Consider the following 18,706-nt stretch of genomic DNA (forward strand, 5'->3'; position numbering starts at 1 on the left):
AGACCGTGGTGCATCTGGGTTTGGAGTAGTTCATATAGGAGCTGTGCTTGTGTTACCTCCCAGTGCTGGGAACCAAAAAAGTTTCATTGAGGGAGCAGAAAACCAGCTCCTGTTCAGAGCAGGACTTGAGAAGAGGGATTGTGTGGATGCAGAGGAGAGAAGCAGCCCTGTGAGTCCTCCCACAGAGAAGATGTGAAGCAAAAGGAGGAAGGGAAGGGAGAAAGCACTCTTTCAGGCAGTTTGGCAAAGAAGGCAGTGAAGAGAAGACACATGTGTGAGAGAAGTAGGAGGAGAGGGGAGAAGCAGTCCAAGAGTTCCTACTGGCATTAGGGGAAGAGATGACTGTGTAGGTAGTTTGCCACACAGGCAGGAGAGAGCAAAGCAGCCTTGGGAGGAGAGAAGAGCTGGTAAAGACCTTCAAAGAAGACAGGGCCAACTTAGCAAGCAGCCTCTTGACAAAAAGCAGTGTGCTTCCTTTGGGTCTTCCAGCAGAATCTCCTGGCATCTCAGTCTTTGCCTCCCTCCTTTTCTGTCTTCTTTGAGGTGGGGTTAGTGATCTTCAACATGTGCAAATGCAGCTTGAAATCTACTTCCATCATCACCTCCTGCATCAGCTTCTACCAGGACAAGAGGAGGCAGGAAGGGGACATAAAGGTGGGATGGACAGTGTAAAGCACTTGGAACATGGGCTTCTATTTTATCAAGACATTATCTTAACTTATTTTCTCTGAAAATAGGGGAAATCCTTGGTGAGCAGTCTCTATTTCTCCTGCCTCACCTCAAGATCTAAAACCAGCGAGAGGCTGGAGAATTTCCTTCTAATTAACTTAACAAAGGGTAGGTTAATAAGCAGCTTGATCATAGTCTGAGTTCCTATATGGGAAGGAGATTTTGGCTAGTGAAGAGCCCTTTAATCTATCGGACAAAAACATAACAAGATCAAATACTGGAAGTAGAAACCAGAAAAGATTAGAAATAAGGAAATGCTTTTGTTACAACAGGGGTAATTAGCCATTGGAACTATTTATCTCAGTACGTAAGGGATTTGCCATCACTTTGAAGTGTCTAAATGAAGATGGGATATTCTCGTACAAGAAATGTTCTAAGTCAGCTGGTAATTATGAGCCTGATGCAGGAACTGCTTTGCTTAATTCACCAGCTTGTGCTTTTCATCAGTTTTTAGATTGGCTGATTCTTACGGTTCTTTTGAGCTCCACAATTTGGGAACCTATGAGAAATCAGGGATAGTGCTGATGAGCAGAGCACCTGAGAGTACAAATACTGGTACTGGGAAGTAGTAGAATAGTACAGAAGGCTCTTTTGAAGCAGGAAAGAGAAATCTGTGGCAACATTTACTAACAACTTGGTAATTCTGCTGCAAAGAAAATGGCTTTCCTGTGTTTCAGTGGGGATCAGGCTGCAAACCCACCTTAGGCTGGATTTTCCAGAGGCAGCTGGAGATGTTATCAACTCATCAGACTCATCATGCCATGTGGGTTCTGTCATAGGACTGACAATGCAGTGGCTTTCTTTGTCCCAGATCATAGCATCCATCTTTCAAGCAATTCCCAAACATAATTTATCCACTCCCTGGCATACCTTACTGGCTTCTCGTTATCCCTGCTCGTTTTATGGGTAAGGACAGTTGGGGTGGGGTGGAGATTTCGTTCAGGCAATTAGGGAATGGAGCTGTCAGAGCTGGGATTAATACTCAAAGCTTCAGAGCACCATCTCATTTTAAAATTACTGATGGAGTGCTAGGAAACGTATATCTGCTGTTGGCCTGAATTTGATCTTCCTTTCTTAAATAAGAATAATAAAAGAGGGAAGGGGGCTGGAGGAATGCTGCAGTGTGGAGTGAGCTCCACTGGGAGCTGGATAGGGAGTGCCAAAGGCTTCAGTGCTCCTTTGTGTCTCTGGCAGCCTGACCCTGCCGTGAGGATAATCAAGTTTAAAATTAAATTTCAAATGTTAAACCAGCCAATTAAAGATGTAATCACATCAAAACATGCATTTTAAAGAAGTTTTTGTTTACTCTGTCATAATTAATTTATTTAGCAAGGAAACTTTGGTTTGTACAAAATACTTGTTAAATTGGTCATGAGCAGTTGAGGGAGCTAAGATGCAGTGACACAGAGTTGTAGCAGGGCAATAATTACCCAAAAGCTCACCTGAAAATCCCTAAAGATCTGGCTGAGTGAATTCTGTGGGGAAGGTCTTTTCCTCCCACGAACCAAACATGATGTATCTATTTTTCTGACTGCGTGACTGGAGGCATGATTGCTGTTTGTGGCCTGTCCATTAACCTTAAAAGTGTCTTTGATCAAATAGCTTACCATCTCTTGCCTTTGATTTCCCTTGATGTCTCCCTTCAGAAGACTGAATAGCTGGTGAGTTGAATGCTGGGCTCCTTGGAAGTTACCCCTTACCTGTGTGTTCATAGCATGTGAATTATGTTCTCTTGTTTCCTGCAGCTCAGCATCCCTGAATTTCCAGATCTTCTCTTTATGTTTAGGCAGGTTGGTGTTTATTTTGCCTGCAGCCTGTTGCATGGGTTGGCATATTTAGGAAGAAGTATTTTTAGAAGTTGGATTACAGATTTGTCTTTCACATTTTACCGTGTGAGTTGAGGGTTTCAAGGTTCAATGTATCAGGATGTTCCTGAAAGCTTCTTGCTTCCTACTGTTTCCATCTCTTAGCATGGCATTGGTTATTCCACAGGTCTTGAGACTCCATTCAAGGAATGACAAGTGCAGATTTCTCATACTAAAGCAGTGAGGAGGGAGTGGCTGCTGAAGGACCATCTCAAAACCATGAATCTTACAGTATGAATTGGAGCACGGGCACCAAAGGATCAACAGCTGAGAGAGAAGGCAGAGCCAGGGTCCCCAAGCCCCAATGGGTGACCTACTTTGCTTTAGCTGTGGTTTATGGACCTCCTAAATGGCAGTGGCCAGGGGACAGTGGCAGCCTTCTCCAGTGGCCGGGGATGACCTAGGGATGCTGACCTGGAGAACCACTTGTTCATATTTGTCATTCACAGGGTAGCTGGATCTGGAGATTTTCAGGAGAATTTGATTGGAAAGTGCTGAGGTGAAGTCTTAAAAGATAGAGATTGCTTTTCATCATCCAGCAGTGGTTAATCTGTGAGGAAAGGAGGAAATTTGACATTCAAAGGCTTGAATTCCTGACACCTTTTCCATCCCCCAGCCTCCTTTCTGTTCAGGAGTAGACAGGGGCTGGAAGCAGTCGCTGCAAGTTTGCAGTCGCCTGAACTTTTCGTAATTAATTAATCCCATCTTTATTCACACAGCACTCTCTTTGCCTCAGACCGTGGGTAATAAACACCGATCAAGCAAGCAGAGATGATAAATTATCTATTTAATAATTAACAAATTAGTCCTAACAGATGGAACCAAAACAAATTTGTCTGTATGTGCACACAGCACACGGTTGCCTTCCGCCGTTTGTCACATTGGGACATCACCTGAGATTTTGGCATTTCTCCACTGAGAGTCACCCTCACGTGCCACTTGGGCTGGTCATGAGTTTATCTCTGGGTCTGCTGTGACTTTCTAGATGTGACATTCTCCCTGTGCTAGCAGTGGATGAATGAGGCAAAGCAAGATGTCACAGAGGAAGAGCACGATGGAGAAGAGAGAGGGATCCCAGAATTTTAGTATTAGTTAAGATGCAGGAACATCCCTGCAGAAGGAGCAGCTGTCCATTGTGATCTGTTATGTTGAATTAATAGAGATTATAGTCCCTGTAATTCTTTCTCTTATTATCTAGCAAAGAATAAAAAGTCAATGCACTGCTGAGTTAAATAAACATGAGGCACTACAGTCATATGAACATAGTATCCTGTGAGCTAACTGGGCATATATTATTCATCTCCAGTTATTATTCATGACCTTTCCCTCACACCGTCATGGTTCCATCACTTGTGAATTTATAACTTCATTAATAATGAGTGGCAATTAATAATGTATTTTTGTTATATCCATTGGGTGTATTTACAGCATTCATAATGCAGTCAAATAACTGATTTGAGGTGTAAAAATAAAACCACAGCTCTTCCATGGGCCCTCACCTTTTTGATTTTGAAGAGTCACTATTTCTGTGGATAATCCTTCCTGCTCCAATTGCTGTGTGGCCATGCTGTGTAATAGCCTGCCATCTGCCACCATCACGCTTAAAAGGGCTTGAATCAAAGCAGGAAACATCGTTATTGTGTGAGATTAGGAGAAGATGATCCACAGATTCATCATTATTGAAAGCGACACCGGAATGGTGAGAGCGTGGGAAAGGTTTGAAGTTCAGCTGTTTCCTTCTCCTCTCCCCCACCAGTTGCATTTGGCTGGAATTGAGGAGCCCACTCAGGTGGGAAGAAGCACCTTGGATCCAGCCAGGCTCCAGGAAACGCTGTGATGGTCCTGGGAGCACAGAGATTTGCTGGGGGTGTTGCTGGGCTGTGTACCTAGGACAAACACACCATAGCAGGTCACACTGTTGTGCTTTATTTTAATTGAAAGACGCCTACCTCATTTCCTTCCTCATCTGCAGCAGTTTAATCCTCTGCTTTTTAAGAACCTGAAAGTTTTTGCAAGCTCTCCTTCCCTGTTTTCTTTTTTTTTTTTTCTCAAGAAGAAAACTCTGAGATACTTTGGTGTCTCACAGACATCTCTGCCCTGTCTCTGCTTAGAGAAGGGCTGGTGTGCAGATCATTAGCTGGCTTTGGACACCAGAGTCTAAAGGCTGGAGACTCAGGACAGATAAGCAGTTAACATAACTAATCCTCTTTCAGCTCCACTTCTTTCCTCTTCAAGTATGCTGATAATTCTTATTTTATTTTGTCAGCAGTACTTTGAGTTGCATTTCCTGGGTTTTATTTCGGTGTTCATAGCCCCATGGTAACACTCAACCAGTAAATAAAATTCACCTTTTATCTGTTCCCCATTATAGGCATGGGCTGTGTGCTTTTAAAGAGCTCCAGGAACAGAGTGCAATGAAAGTCCCACCTTCAAAGCACAAACTTGACATTCAGACAGGAAAGGAAAAGCTGCCTCTAGCCTCATGGAATTAGAAGCACTTAATAGGAGAGTCAGTTGGATATCAGTAAGAATGTATATTATTTTCTCTTCTAACTAATAGGATTTTTAAATAAAGCTAAAGCTGATACGTCTGGCTGAGTCCCTGCCCTTTGTGAGAGTTGCAGCTTCACCAAACGACAAAGGGTTGAGCAATGTGAATTCTGGGTATCCTGTGTGCTTGCTGGAAACAGCTGCAAGGAGGTTTAAGAGGGAGGCAGGAGAAGAAAGCCACGAGAAAGGGACAGTAAGTGAGCTCTTTTGTATCAGTTTTAATCAAAACATAATGAGGAGAGCTAAAGCATAAAGCAAAGGAGGGATTTTGCTTGTGTCAGCCTAGAGGAGGGAGCCATTAATTTCACTCCATCATTTTGAATTGCTTTCTAGAGCGCTTACTAATCCATCTTCTCCAGCCAAACACTTCTCTCTGCCTATCATAGTTCATTCTTTTGGATTTAAATTATGAGTCTGTATTAATTTAAGTATCTCTCTTTGCTTCTTGTTTCTGTGTTTGCTTATTGAACCCATTTTGGACCCCCAGAACAAGTTTCATGCTCCACTTGAGCGGCCCAAGTTAGCTGGGAGCCTGTGCAGGCACTTTTTCCTTTGGACAGCATTGTCAGAACAAGCCAACCAGTGACTGATGTGATCTGGAGTCAACGAGTGTGTACAGTGGATAAATGTGCCTGACGCTTTGTGATAGAGCTGGTAATTACATTTCACAGTGAGTGGTATTAATAGTGAAAGGAGGCTCTGGCAATGCTGCATGAGAATTGGTAACAGGAGAGGCTGTAGGGAGAAGAGGGAGTCATTTATTAACCTGACGAATTACGGAAAAGTGGACTTTTCCTCAGAATGCAGAGGAACTTTCCTAGACATGATGCCTTTGAGATAACTCAGGGCCTTTGCTGACACTGATGATACTGAAACCCTTTTTCTTTCTTTTTATCCCATCTCTGGCTCTTGTGACTTCCATCTCCCTGCTCTTGCTGAAATACTCCATCACTTGGTTTTACACTGCATAGAGATGGTGCTTGGCTAGGGGTTCACAGATCTTGAGGTCTGAAGTTCAAAAGCTTTAGAAGATCTTTGAACCCATAAAGAAAAGCTGATGAACTCTGAAGAGAGCTGTTGGTGTCAGATGATTACAAGGCATGTGGGACAAATGTTCTGCAAAAGAGGGTTCTCCATCAGTGTGGTTATGGGGACAGATCTGTGCCTGTGAAGGAGACATGCCTGTTGAGGGAGACTTCCCAAGAAGCAACAAAAGCTGTTGTGCCTCAGTCTTCCCTGGGCAATTTCTTACATTTTCTAAAATGTCTCTTTGATGGAGAAAATAATTTCTCCCAAACTTTCCATTTTAAGAAAGGTCTTTTCCTCTGGATCCTTCTGCTCCTCCTTACTCACACCTCACATTCCATCCACAATCTTGATTTTCCTAAGCTTTGTCAGCATTTGCTGCATGCCTGGTGCCATGTCCAGGCTGTTTCTCTCCCATCCCAGCAGCCATGTGAAAGGGATGGTTCAGTCCAGCCAGTCCATTAGTGCTCAGAAGGGATCTGCTGTGCCTTCCAGCAAAGGCATAGCCTCCAGCACAGCCGATGCACGAGGCTGCTGCTGGCTTGTGCAGCTCTCTCCTGGGCTTCTTAAAAGGAAAAACCTGCCAGCTCTGGGAAGGAGGACAGCACAACAATGGAAACAAGCCTGGGCTGGAGAGAATTGCCAGGATTTTAAGGTATTAGAAGTCCTCCAGAACCAGAATGATTTAATGGTGTGATTACTTCTTAATGCAACACGCAGAAGGTTTTTTATTAGATTTCCCCCTGCCCCATTCATTCCTTCTAAGTGCTGCGGAAACAGGCAGCTTGAAATAAACACCTGGGGCTGTTATACTGTATCACTCAGTTTAATTAACTTTTAAATCATGTGATGTCACTTAGATATCTTTCTAAATTCTACAAGCCTATGAGACAGCAATAGCTGCAGTTCTTTTGCATTCCCACCTCTGATAAAATCACATTCTGGAGGCTGCAGGGTTCCCCTCCACCCTTTCCTGCCTTACAGATGTTCTCTCCTTCAAAGAGCATAGGCTGGAACCAAGTGAACTGCAGCTTAAGGGCTTGAAAATATGTATTATTGAGTTATTGTTGGGTGGAATCTTTGTGAGCTCAGGTCAGTGAAGCAGCTCTCTGGTGTCCAGAGTAACCTTACTCTGATGGTGTCACAGGTTCTGTATCCACACAGCAGTTCATGCTCGTGGTCATAAGATCATCTTACCCAGCAAGTGGCAGACAGAGGAACACGTTAGGAAGAGAAAAAATGTGTCCCATGGTGCTTAAAGCTGCTTGGCAGGGAAGTCTTTATTATTAATTTTTGCTCTTTTCTGATACAAGTGGCTTTTGTACTGGTGATTCTCCTGCCCTAAGAAGGTGCCAGCTGTGCATTTTCCTGGTGTGGGGTCTGTCAGAGCCTGTAAACACTTCTGGTTCCATCCATCCATCCATCCATCCATCCATCCATCCATCCATCCATCCAACCTTTTGTAGCACTTAGAGCAGAATGACAGGGGGAGGAGCTAAAACAAGATTTGTCAGCCCAAAGGAGGGAGCAATCCAAGAGATCTGTGTCTCACAGGCTGTTTGCACCAAGCTCAGTCCATCTTGTGCACAGGAAGCTGAATCTCAGAGGAGTCATACATTAAGTGTTAGGGTTAATCCTTTGAGATATTTATTATTCCAGGAAAAAAAAAACCCAAACCGAACAGTGAAGTTATTAGTATTCGTGGAGAGGAGGAACACAGAATGATTAGGAGGCAAAAAAGATGAGGGTGCTGGGATTTTCTGAGCACTTCTGTGTTCAAAATGCCCCAAAAGCACTAAGTAGAGTCCACATTTAAGGAAATGGCTGAGATACCTTTGATATGTCTAAGAAAGAGAGCCAAGAAATAAAACAGATGAGATGAGAAGTAAACCTGGCAATTATTGGCCTAGAAATTACAGTGGCTGAGTGTGAGAAGGAGAAAAATCACTGAAAGAAGAGAGCACCAAGGGCTGCCCTCAGCATAGATGTGACCAAGAGGGTTTGTGGAGCAAGAAACAGAGGTCAGCATTGGGTTAAAGGAGTGCATGGACACAACAAATAGGAGGAGAGAAGTGGGAAGCTTCAAGGGTTAATGGACCAGATACGAGTATGAAAAGACCTGCTGGTGGGAAATGGAAGGGTTGGAAAAGGCCACTAGAAAGGTCTCTCTCTCTCAGGTGACCCCTGAGGTGGAGGAGGAACTGATTGGCTGTGCAACAATGTCACTGCATCAGCTTCATCTTTATTTAAAGTTCCTCCTTTTGTGTGTGAGCTCAGTGCACAAGCTCAGCAGTGTGAGTGAGCTGGGCTGCCGTCAGCTCTGTCCCTTCCCGCTGTGCTCCTGCCCCTCCTTTGATGGTACATCCCGAATATTTCCCTCCAGCTCATCTGATTTGCAGAAACCCAAGTGATTCTTAAGCTTTCTTCCTTTTTTTATCCCCCTCCTTTTTCTTCCCCGTGCTCTGCTCTGAATGCATTATAAATGGGAAGGCTACATAAATGCAAGTCAAACCAAAGATTCCCGAGACCATTAGTGTGTAGTGCCAACGTCATCCTTGCAGGAGTATGTGGGATGGTCATTACAAGGCCCTTGGCAGCTCAAGCAATGATGAATTTGCAGGATGTCATTAAGCTGCCAGGATTTCTCTGTGCCAGTCAATGTGCAAGTTAAAAAGCTCCACCATTTCCATAAAATAGGGAAGGAAGTGGGTTGGGGCATGGCAAACACTTGGACTGAGCCGTGCTTCAGTGATGCAAGGGCAGCTCTGAGCAAGGGAGGAGCTTTTTTAAGTTCAAACACTGTATTTTGATCTCTTTCCTCTGCAGCTTTCCTGACCAAGTTTCCCATCTTTTTCTCTCTGTCTGTGAAATGGGAGTGAGCTGAAGTGGCTGTTTCACTTTGCTGCGTCGCTGTGAGTCGCCTGACATTGGGGCTTTGTTTCCTCCCAGAGAAGGTCAAACGTGGTGCTGGGGGAGCAGCCAGTGGGAGCTCCCTGGAAATAATCAATACAGGGAAGGTGGGGGACGAGAGAGCAGGACTGAGAGATAGCATCTAGCCCATGTTTAATAAGAAGGGGAGAGAGAAGTGCAGAGCCAGGAAGCGGAGAAATGTATTAGGAAAGCCAAGACCCGGCGAGAAACTGCATGATAATGAGGCATGGGTGATAGCAAAATGATAAGTCAGCAGAGCTGGACGGGGTGGTAATGTCCAGCTTTTCAATTCCAGGCAGGTACTGCTGCGTTTGCAGGAGCTGTGGCTCCTCAGGAGCAGGAGACATGCGCCTGGGAATGAAACTGGGGAGGCAGGAGCTGGGATCTGACCTGCACATGCACTTCCCAGAGCTCAGGGGTGCAGGGAGGGAGCAGGACCCTGAGCAAGAGGTCAGGAAGGGAGTATTTGCTGCTTTTCTGTTAGGCTGATGGACCATGGGCCCATGGAGCAGTGCTGTTGTCCCTGGCATGCTGTGATGCCATATTGTGGTGGTGCACAGGGAACTTGGGCGTCCTGATGCAGCTGACCTTTGTTTTCAAGGACGTGGCTGGTAGTGTCACAAGTGCTCTGCAGGCTGGTTATGAATGGGCCTGTGATAAACCTGTGCATGCAGGCAAAAATTAATAGCCTCCAAGAAAGCTGAGCTGGGTAAGTGCACCTACTGTAAGGCCACTGGAGCAAGGAAGGAATGGAGAAGTCAGTATATTTTTATTTCATGTTCAGGAGTGTCCAGTCCCTGAAGCCATAATCTGCTGATAAAGGCTGTAATCTGCTGATAAAGGCCAAGTTAGGTTCCAGGTTTCCTGTAAATACAAATGGCACAAAATGCTATTGCACCAGGAGCTGTGTCTCTGCCCTTAACACAGGATTTTGGGGAATAATCTGGTGGTGGTCTCTGCATCTCCAGGTTTTCCAGCAACAGCCCTCTATCTGCCCTGAACCTGGACCCTCTCTCCACATCTCTGTCTCATGGCAGCGTGGCTTGAGTGGGCTCCCATGAGTTCTGACCCTTTTGGAGACTCTCCCTGAGCTCTCTGGATGTTTGCAGATGTTTGCAGCAGCCTGTGCCCTGTGGGACAGCTGGTGTTACTCCGTGGGTCTATGGGCATGGGGGGAAGGGTCAGGCACATCAGCAGTCCTGGCTTCAGCCCCCTGTTTCTCTGGATCCCATCCTGGCCACCTCTCCAGTTTTTGCAGACTCTGCTCCAGCCTCCCACCTCTCTGGTATTTGCTGTGCTTGCACTGTTCTGTCCTCCCTGTCCAGCACTCATTATAAGGTGCTATCCAAGAGTGATATTCTGCACTCCCCAGTAGTTCTCCTCTATTGGCAGGTTTTGATGGTTTGTCCCTACCCACCCAAGAATCCCCACTGGTTCCAGCAGGAACCCCCTGAAAAGGCATAGAATGAATCCATCTCCATGTTTGCTGGTTGTATGAACTCCACAGTGCAGTAGACACTGTGTGTGTGAGATTGTATTTACGCACCTGCCAGAGTCACACCCATCTGAGGGTAAATGCATAGACACACCTGCTTTTGCCAGAGATAGCTGGAGGATGCCTGAACATCCATGGGGGTGTGGGAATGAGTGTTGTGTCTGTTGAGAGGTACAGTGGCTCTCTCTGATGATTTTCCCCAGGGACTCATGCTAATACTGTGACTGCTCCAGCCATGGCATGCAGATGCCGCTTTAAAAACAAAAATTGCTCTTCTTAACATATTTTGCTTCATCAATGCCTCCAGCTTTGCCCCCCAAAATAAATTTGACTGTGTAAGTCTCAAAATAGACAGTCTTACTGTTTCAGACTGATTTTAAATCTTCCCTTTAGTGCCAAGTGGTCAGGAAACAAATATTCATCCTGTTGGGAAAAGAAGATGCTTTCCAGTGGCCCCAGAACTTGGATCTAGCCTAGAAAGTCCTCAACTTAATGCACTGCAGTTTAGTGACATGTTTATCTACACAAACTCTACTTGCTGATGGTCTCTAAAGGGCTCTGGACTTAAGTTAGCAAGGGAAACTTGGCATGGCAAGCATAGAGGCTAATATATATATATGTGTGTGTGTTTTATATATTTCTATGTATATATGTATGTGGAATAAAAATTATCCAATCTCAGTAGCATTTGTAAGCTCAGCTTTTGGAATATCCAGCCTCTTATGACTCCCTGTTTCTTTTTAATTCAATGTTTCACACTCAGACCAGGAGGGAGCCTGGCTCAGGGTGGACCTGCTGTGCAAGCAGATTGCATCAGGAGGCAATGCTGCCGTGGGTCACCCAGCCCTTTGCATCCCCACCCTGTAAATCCTCCCAGTACAGAGCTGAGATGCTGCCAGGCAATGCTGGCATGACCCCCATTTTTTGGTATTTCATTATCATCCTTAACATAGCTACAGATGTGAGTTCAGGAACAAGCAAAATGTCCCATTTCTTAGTCCAAGATTTTCTGACTATCTCTTGGTGCTGGAAGGCAGCATCTCTCAAATTGTCCTTTTTTTTTTTTCTGGAACAAGCTGTTTAATATTAACACTGATTACCCAATTGCTCATTTCAAGGAGAGCAATGGCAACTTGCAGAGCTTTGGGGACTTAATTTTCTTCTGGATTTATGGGCAGCCACCCAGATTTCTCCAGCATGGTTTCTTTTCTCCATATTTTTGCAGAGAACACTGTGAAGTTATTCCAGTACAAGCTATTTCACACCGATCCTTGGCTTTCCCCATGTTTTCTGTTTCCTTGTTAAGTATAACAGTGTGTTTATGATATTTTTAACATTTTTACAGAAGATCAAGCCAGTCAGGATACAGCTACAATACCCTGGAAAGACAGATGTATTTGACATACTTGACTGTGAACTGTCAGCATCTAGGGGGTGATAGTGGATAAGGTAAGGAAGAGTTGCCTGAAGAACATTTAGAAAGAGAAAATGAGAGAAAGCTCTGTTCTCCCAAGGCATCACCTGAGGAGGATCTACTGCATATTACCAGGAGACAATATTTCACCAGCTCTGAACTATAAATGACTTTTATTTAAGTTTAAGCCTACATGGGAGGTCAGTGTGCTGAAGTCCCTCCACCCTTTAGTGCAGCCATTCCCCCAATACTGCGAGCTCTGTGCAAAAATTGAGTCTGCATTTACAGCGAGTGTCGTGGTGTCTCATTAAACCATCAGTGCTTGGAGAAAGTGCTAAACCCTGATGGGTTTTCCACAAGCACGTGCCTGGGAAGAGGGAGAAGTGTCACAAAGTGACATGTCAACAGATGCCACGTAGTTCGTGCTCCTCACACTGCACATCATTTCTTACCCATACGTACTCTCCTCCCGTAGGATGAGAAACATATGAATCAGTCATACAGCCTGCTCCGTGTCCTATAAATTAGAAAAGGATGCAGCTGGTTTGTCTTTTCATTTTCTGTGCTCTTTAATTGCCTGTTCATTATATCATCCAGTGTCCCTTTCTCCAGCCTCTTTCATATCCATCTTTGAGAATGATGAGCAGTCGAGTGTGACATGCCCCGAAGGTGACTGTCAAAACACACTGAATTATGCAGTGGTCCAGTATTCCTTTTCTTCTCACTCCTTCTCCTTTAAGGATTGCTGGAAGAAGAGTTGTGGTGATCGATTGGGAGGTCAGGATTTCCCTTCAGATTGGGTGGAACACTTTGGATTTTAAATGATTTAAAATGCAAACCTTGGCACGCCTTTCTGTGTGTTGAGGCTTTCCATACTGTTGGTACGGAGCATTGTGGAATTTCCTTCTCTGGAGACATTTGAAAGCTGTCTGGATACACAGTCCAGAGCATGGTGCTCTGGGGAGCCTGTTTGAGCAGGGAGGTTGGACCAGGTGACCCACTGTGGTCCTTTCCAGCCTTACCCATTCTGTGACATAATCCTGGGCTTCTGTGCTTCACTCCACATATCCCACCATGGATAAAAACCACAACAGCTTTGTTCCCAGCTTTGTGTTCCCAAGTTTTTTAGTTTCAAATGACTGACTTAATTAGCTTTCTGATGGCCAGATACTTTTGTGTAATGACATCTTCCCGGGGATTAATCTGTTTTTTTCCTCCTTAATTTAAGATGCCTGGGACTAGCGTTGTGCCTGCTTGTGCAGTTCCCATCTCTCCCTGCCTATCACTACCATAAAGCTGTGGTTAAAGAAATCTTTTCTCCCTCAAGGCAAAACAGGAGGAGATGCATGTAGGCTGTGCTGACATTATCTCTGATAGCTGTGCCTGAGCTTGGCAGCAGCTCACAGGGCCAGGTGGCTCCATCCAGCTGTCCCCATCCCCAGTGGAAGCAGCACTCCACGGAGCCAACATTCCCATATGGCTGGGCAGCCCTGCCTGGGGACCCCGTGACATGGGGCGGGCTGGGGACAGGATCAGAGCCACCTTTGCAGCCACACAGGGAGGGAAAACAAGCAGTGCAGGGTGACCCCGAGCTGGTGGTGTCCCCAGGCTGGGAACTGAACCACGGTTGGATCCACCCAAGCAGCCCTGATGGCCGAGCTGTGCTGCTCGGGGAGGAGGAGGTTCTCCAGGGATGTGCCTTTTAAAGCACATTGCAGTCACAAAATTTAATTGACACATTTCAGAGTCTTAAACCTGAAGTGCAGCCTCGGGAAGAGGGAATGCCTTTTAGGCTTCTTTAAAGGATCCAGGATTTTATGTAATAATAACAACAACAACAACAGCAATAATAATAATAACAACAACTACTTAGCTAGGACCTACACAAAATCATTGATGTTTGCCTTTGCCATCAGCTTAATGTGCATTTTGCTGATGCACAACTCCTAGTTGATACTGTTGCATAAATAAAATAAGCTCTGTTAATTTTAAACTACTTGAGAAACATATACATGCAAAAATGTAAAGCTTACAGAAAAAGGGCAAAATCAGCAGGAAAAGAGGGAGATTATTTTCAACAGTGCCCTTTTAATTAGAGCAATAATTAATTCTTTTCCCTGACATGCACACACAGATTACTCTTTTAAAATATTCTTGCTTGAAATGAAATGACTTAAAGCTACGTAGCGGAAGAACAGATCATAAATCTAAAGGAGAAAAATCAGGGCTGTGTGTATTTTGAGCACTCCTTTGGAATCCAAAATGGTCACTGGAATGCATGCCATAAAATCTAATGGCAAGGTGAACAAAATACTCCTGGAGACCCAAGTGCTGAGAACAGGCAGAGGTTTCATGCAGGCACTGGGGCCGATGAAGTGGAAAATGGAGTTAATATATTTTGCACATACACAAATCAAACCAACTGTGCTCCTTTCCAGGGGACAAAATGCTTCCCACTGTTGGTCTAAATGCACTGTATTGCAATAACTTTTTCTGGCCTTATGGACTTTGAAGGTTGCTCAGGGAGGAATCTTGCTTGGAAAGTGGATGTGGAAGCAAGAGACCACTTTAGGAAGGGTGGGAAAAAGGCAGAAGCAGGCACAGGTGGGAGGGGGAGGTGGTGGAAAGCCAGTGCTGGTGCAGCACCAGAGCTGGGTTGGACATGGGACCAGCTCTCCTCCACTGGGCAGTGGTCATGGCCCCAAGGCTGCCAGAGTTTGAGAAGAGTTTGGACATTTCTCTTAGGCATGTGGTGGAATTCTGGGGGTTGTGCCATGCAGGACCAGCAGCTGGGCTTGGTCATCACTGCAGGTCCATTCCAACTCAGGATAGTCTGTGATTCCTCAGCCAAAGGAGGTGGCAGCAAACCTCTGGAGGCCTGCTTGGTGGGGGCTGTGGAACATGGATGGTTTCACTGGGAGGAAGTGGGTTTGTTGTGAGGGTCTGCACTTCCATGGTTGTGATGGAGAAATGACAGAGAAAGGTGGAGAAAAAGAGGACAGGGCATGACAGGCTGGTGGAGAGGCCAAAGGTGAAGACAGGGGAGAAAAGAGATGTGTTTCTGGACGAATGAAGGCATCATTGCTTACACCATTTTTTTATTATCTTATCACACAATTCCCATTCTAACTCCCTCAGCCGTGCCAGAGGAAGCTGCTGTGTGGCAGCCAAACCCCAGCTTGCAGCCATTTGCTCCCAATCAACAGCAGCACCACGCCTGCAGCTCGGTCTCTCCACACCCTGGAAAGCTGGTGAAAAGCTCTGGGCACAGCAGGGAAGCATCTCACTGCTTCCCTGTAATTAGACTTGTGAAAATGCCTCCATGGAGAAGAAAAGCCTTGAGAGCTTGCTTCTGGGTGGGAGATTTCTCCCGAGGGCTGATCCTGCAGGCAGGTAGTGCCAGCCCAGCTCAGGATTGCAGTGCTGAGCTGTGCTGCCCAGCCAGGGTTTAATTTCTTATGGCGGTGATTAAGACTACTCATTTAGGGACATAAAAGGAGTTGGCCCTCTAATTGCATGTACAGATGTTTCCAGACATAAAGCAAAATGATGCAGGGAGGCTATAGCATCCTACTTGCTGTTCTGTACAGGGAGACCAGTGCCAAAATGAAGAATTAAAGGACAGCATGAAAAATAAACCTAAGGAGCTTTTGTTCACCTGTAAAGGAGATCATACTGGAATGGTCAGCAAAGGAGAGGTGGAAGGAGAATGTGTGTGGGAGGATGGAGTTCATGTTGTCCATGGTGGGTTATTCTGCTGCACCCAGGGTAGGCTGCAGGCTACAGAGCCACGATCAGCAGTGCAGCCATGAAGACCTCATCAGCCCAATCTCCAGAGGTGCCAATTAGGAGTAAAGAGTTTCTTCCATTTCCTTTTTGACAGAATGATTTCCACACATCACTTCATTCGGTTCCTTTTCTCCAGAGACCAGCAAGCCAGGGAAATGCTGTTCCCTTTGTCGTTGCTGTTAATTAAGCCATGGCTGAGGCACCCTGGTGAACCTCAGGTACCTCTCAATTTGAAGAAGGCTTTGCAGCACTGAGATGAGCTGCAGGGATGGAGACATGATCCACCAGGAGCCCCAGAGGTCCACAAAACCCTTGATTACAGGAGGGGAGTCTGGTTCATCCAAACTCTGGAGATACAAAGGAGTTGTTATCCTGTATTTCCACCTACTAGAGTCATCTAAAAATGACTTTTTTTTTGCCTCTGGTGAACCTCAAGTCTTGTCTTGTTCAGTTGAACTCAAAGAGGACGTGGTGTAGTAGGAGACCATAGGGATGCTTCCCAGGAGCTCCACACCAAGTCTGCTCCTTAGCCTTTTGCTTTGGGCATGTGCTGCTCCTCCCTCCTGCCTCTCCTGGTTTTAATGAAGTCCCACATGGCTGGAGAACCTGTCAAAGGCATATGCAATCCTCCTCTCTGCCAGCCCTCATCTCCTTTGCAGAAAAGTGCAAGGTTTGCTCTTGCCCTCCTGTGTTTTTGTGACCTCTCAGCCTAAAGTGTGGTGGATGCAAAGCAGAATTTTCTTTCCCTACCCATCTTCTCTGACTGGATTCAGGATCTAAGGAGGAGAGATGTGGGTATATACCAGATTTCCCTGGATGGTTGGGATTTTTTCTTCATGTGTGTCCAGGCAGGTGTAGACCATGCTCATGCAGTGCCACATTTCAGCTGGAAGTGCCAGTGCTTCTCCAGGTGCCAGTGGCTGCAGTTTTCTGTGGGGGGTCCTTCCCTCCATTAACACCTTTCTTCTTCTGTTTATCAGTTCCACTTTCATTTCTTGCTTGCCCTTGATCAGCATTTGGCATTGCCTTTGGTCTGGAGTGGTTGTGTAAGTAAAGGCAGTCACAGCACATGTCGTTTGGGGAGATAAATGGTTAAATGTCTCAGGTTCAGCTCACAGCACTGATTTCTTGGGTCTTTTCTCTGTTTGTTTCAGGACACATCCAAGTTTTGAGGACAGCTAAAGGTGATGAAGATGACACCTTAATTGAAAGGGGTCAGAGTGCTGCCTGTTTCTCTTGCATTAACATTCTGTGCATATTCCTTTTTAAACCCAAAGGCTCTGTCCACTGCTCCTTGCTGGCCTTCAGAAAGTGAACTCCTGGTAAAGGGCTTAAAAGACAATATTAAAAGGGGAGAGAAAAAACTGAAAAGGGGATTACAAATCCAATAAAAATTGCTCTCAAGAGTAGACAGTATCTGCTGGACAGGAAATATATTTGAGTTTCTGACTAGCTGCAAAATACCTCGGCCACGGAGAGTCCTGAGCAGAGGGTGAGCCTGGTGCTCAGTTAATCATCAAAGACAAGCAGAGGACACTCAGCTTGCACAGGGATCAAGTCTGAAGCCACCTCATGCATACTGCAGTGGCTCTGCCTGTGCAGGTGCTGGAGCTCTGATGGAGCAGCAGCCTCTGCAGAGGAATTTGCTGAAGGAATTTGGTGTGTGTGGAGCAGCCTGTGCTGGTGGGAGTGGATTACAGGTTCTGGAAGGTGACAGCCAGCCCACTGTACTCTTAGTTCACCAGATGCTTGGGGTACGTGGTGTTCACATGGAGATCTTTGGCGGTCTGGGATTTGAAGAGCTCTGAAAATGCATTTTGCCCAGTGCATTGGTCTCAGCTTTCCTCTGGAGCTGGGGACAAGTTATTTGTGCATCCAGGTGTCAACAGCAGATGCTACCTCTAAATCCCCCTGCTTCGTGAGTGATTACTGACTACTGCATTCATCTTATGCAGATTATCACATGGGTAATTAAAGATTTTTCGTCAGCATCTCCCTATTCTTGGTCTGACCACAGAAAGGAAAACACTTCCAATCCCACCAGCAGACAGTGGAGAAGCAGCAGCTCCAATCCTGCCTGTGCTCCATCCCTGAATGCTTTTGTGTTGCAGGCTGGAAATGTTGAGGTTGGGCTGTTCTTTCAGTGGATGCTCTTTGTGCCAGTGCCTTTCATCCGAGCAGCAGAGCGAGCAGGGGTGGGACAGGCAGGATGCTGGTGCAGCCCCCTCTCTGTGCAGGGCCTGTGAAGTGCCTTGTGGAGACTTTGTTGGAGTCTTTCTAAGAGCATCTGCCTCCAGTTGGGGTAATTAGTACTCTCAAGCTGTAGTAAGTGAGTGTGTCGTTGATGGAATATGAAAGTGAGCAAAATGTCAGTTCAGCACTGCGTGGAGGCCTCACTGACACACAGGCTGCTTCTGAAATTGCCGGCGTTTTTTTTTTTTTTTTCAGTTAATTGCCTTTTTAATCATAGCGAAATTGCGCCTATTTGCATGAATATTCCAACAGCAGGATCGGTTTGCTCTTGTCACAGATACTCACTACATATCACATTCAGTTTTGCTTAACGTGCCTCATATTTAGAGGATCAAACTTTTCTCCCTCTGTTTTATCCTTTTGTTTCCCTCTGCCTGCCACAGGATGTGCAAATATTTTTTTTATTTATTTCAAAATATGTCGCGAAATAAATAAAATGTCTGGAGAAGAGAAGGCTCTAGGGAGGTCTTATAGCAGCCTTTTAGTACCTAAAGGGGGATTACAAGAGAGCAGGAGAGGGACTTACAAGGCATGGGGTGATAGGACAAGGGGAAATGGCTTCAAACTGGCACAGGGCAGGGTTAGATTAGATATAAGGAATAGTTTTGTGTATTTGCTCATTGAGGTTTAATCCTCCAATTACAGCTTCAGGTA

At 45.5% G+C, this 18,706-nt stretch overlaps 1 protein-coding gene across 4 annotated transcripts in view; it reads left to right on the forward strand.

The window, feature by feature from the left end:
* MAD1L1 (mitotic arrest deficient 1 like 1) overlaps positions 1-18,706 on the forward strand; it is a 340,910-nt gene that overhangs the window by 296,765 nt on the left and 25,439 nt on the right. The window contains exon 18 of one of the 4 annotated variants that reach the window (XM_085074564.1): positions 2,730-3,097. The exons of the other annotated variants lie outside the window; for them this stretch is intronic. Within the exon in view, the coding sequence (XP_084930690.1) occupies positions 2,730-2,770 (41 nt within the window). The 3' untranslated portion in view covers positions 2,771-3,097. Of the gene's footprint in view, positions 1-2,729; positions 3,098-18,706 lie in introns of those variants that run through there. 4 annotated transcript variants of the gene reach the window in all.

This window comes from Lichenostomus cassidix, chromosome 14 (genome assembly GCF_008360975.1).
Source record: "Lichenostomus cassidix isolate B80296 chromosome 14, HeHo_3.0, whole genome shotgun sequence".
In the NCBI taxonomy this organism is placed as follows: domain Eukaryota; kingdom Metazoa; phylum Chordata; class Aves; order Passeriformes; family Meliphagidae; genus Lichenostomus; species Lichenostomus cassidix.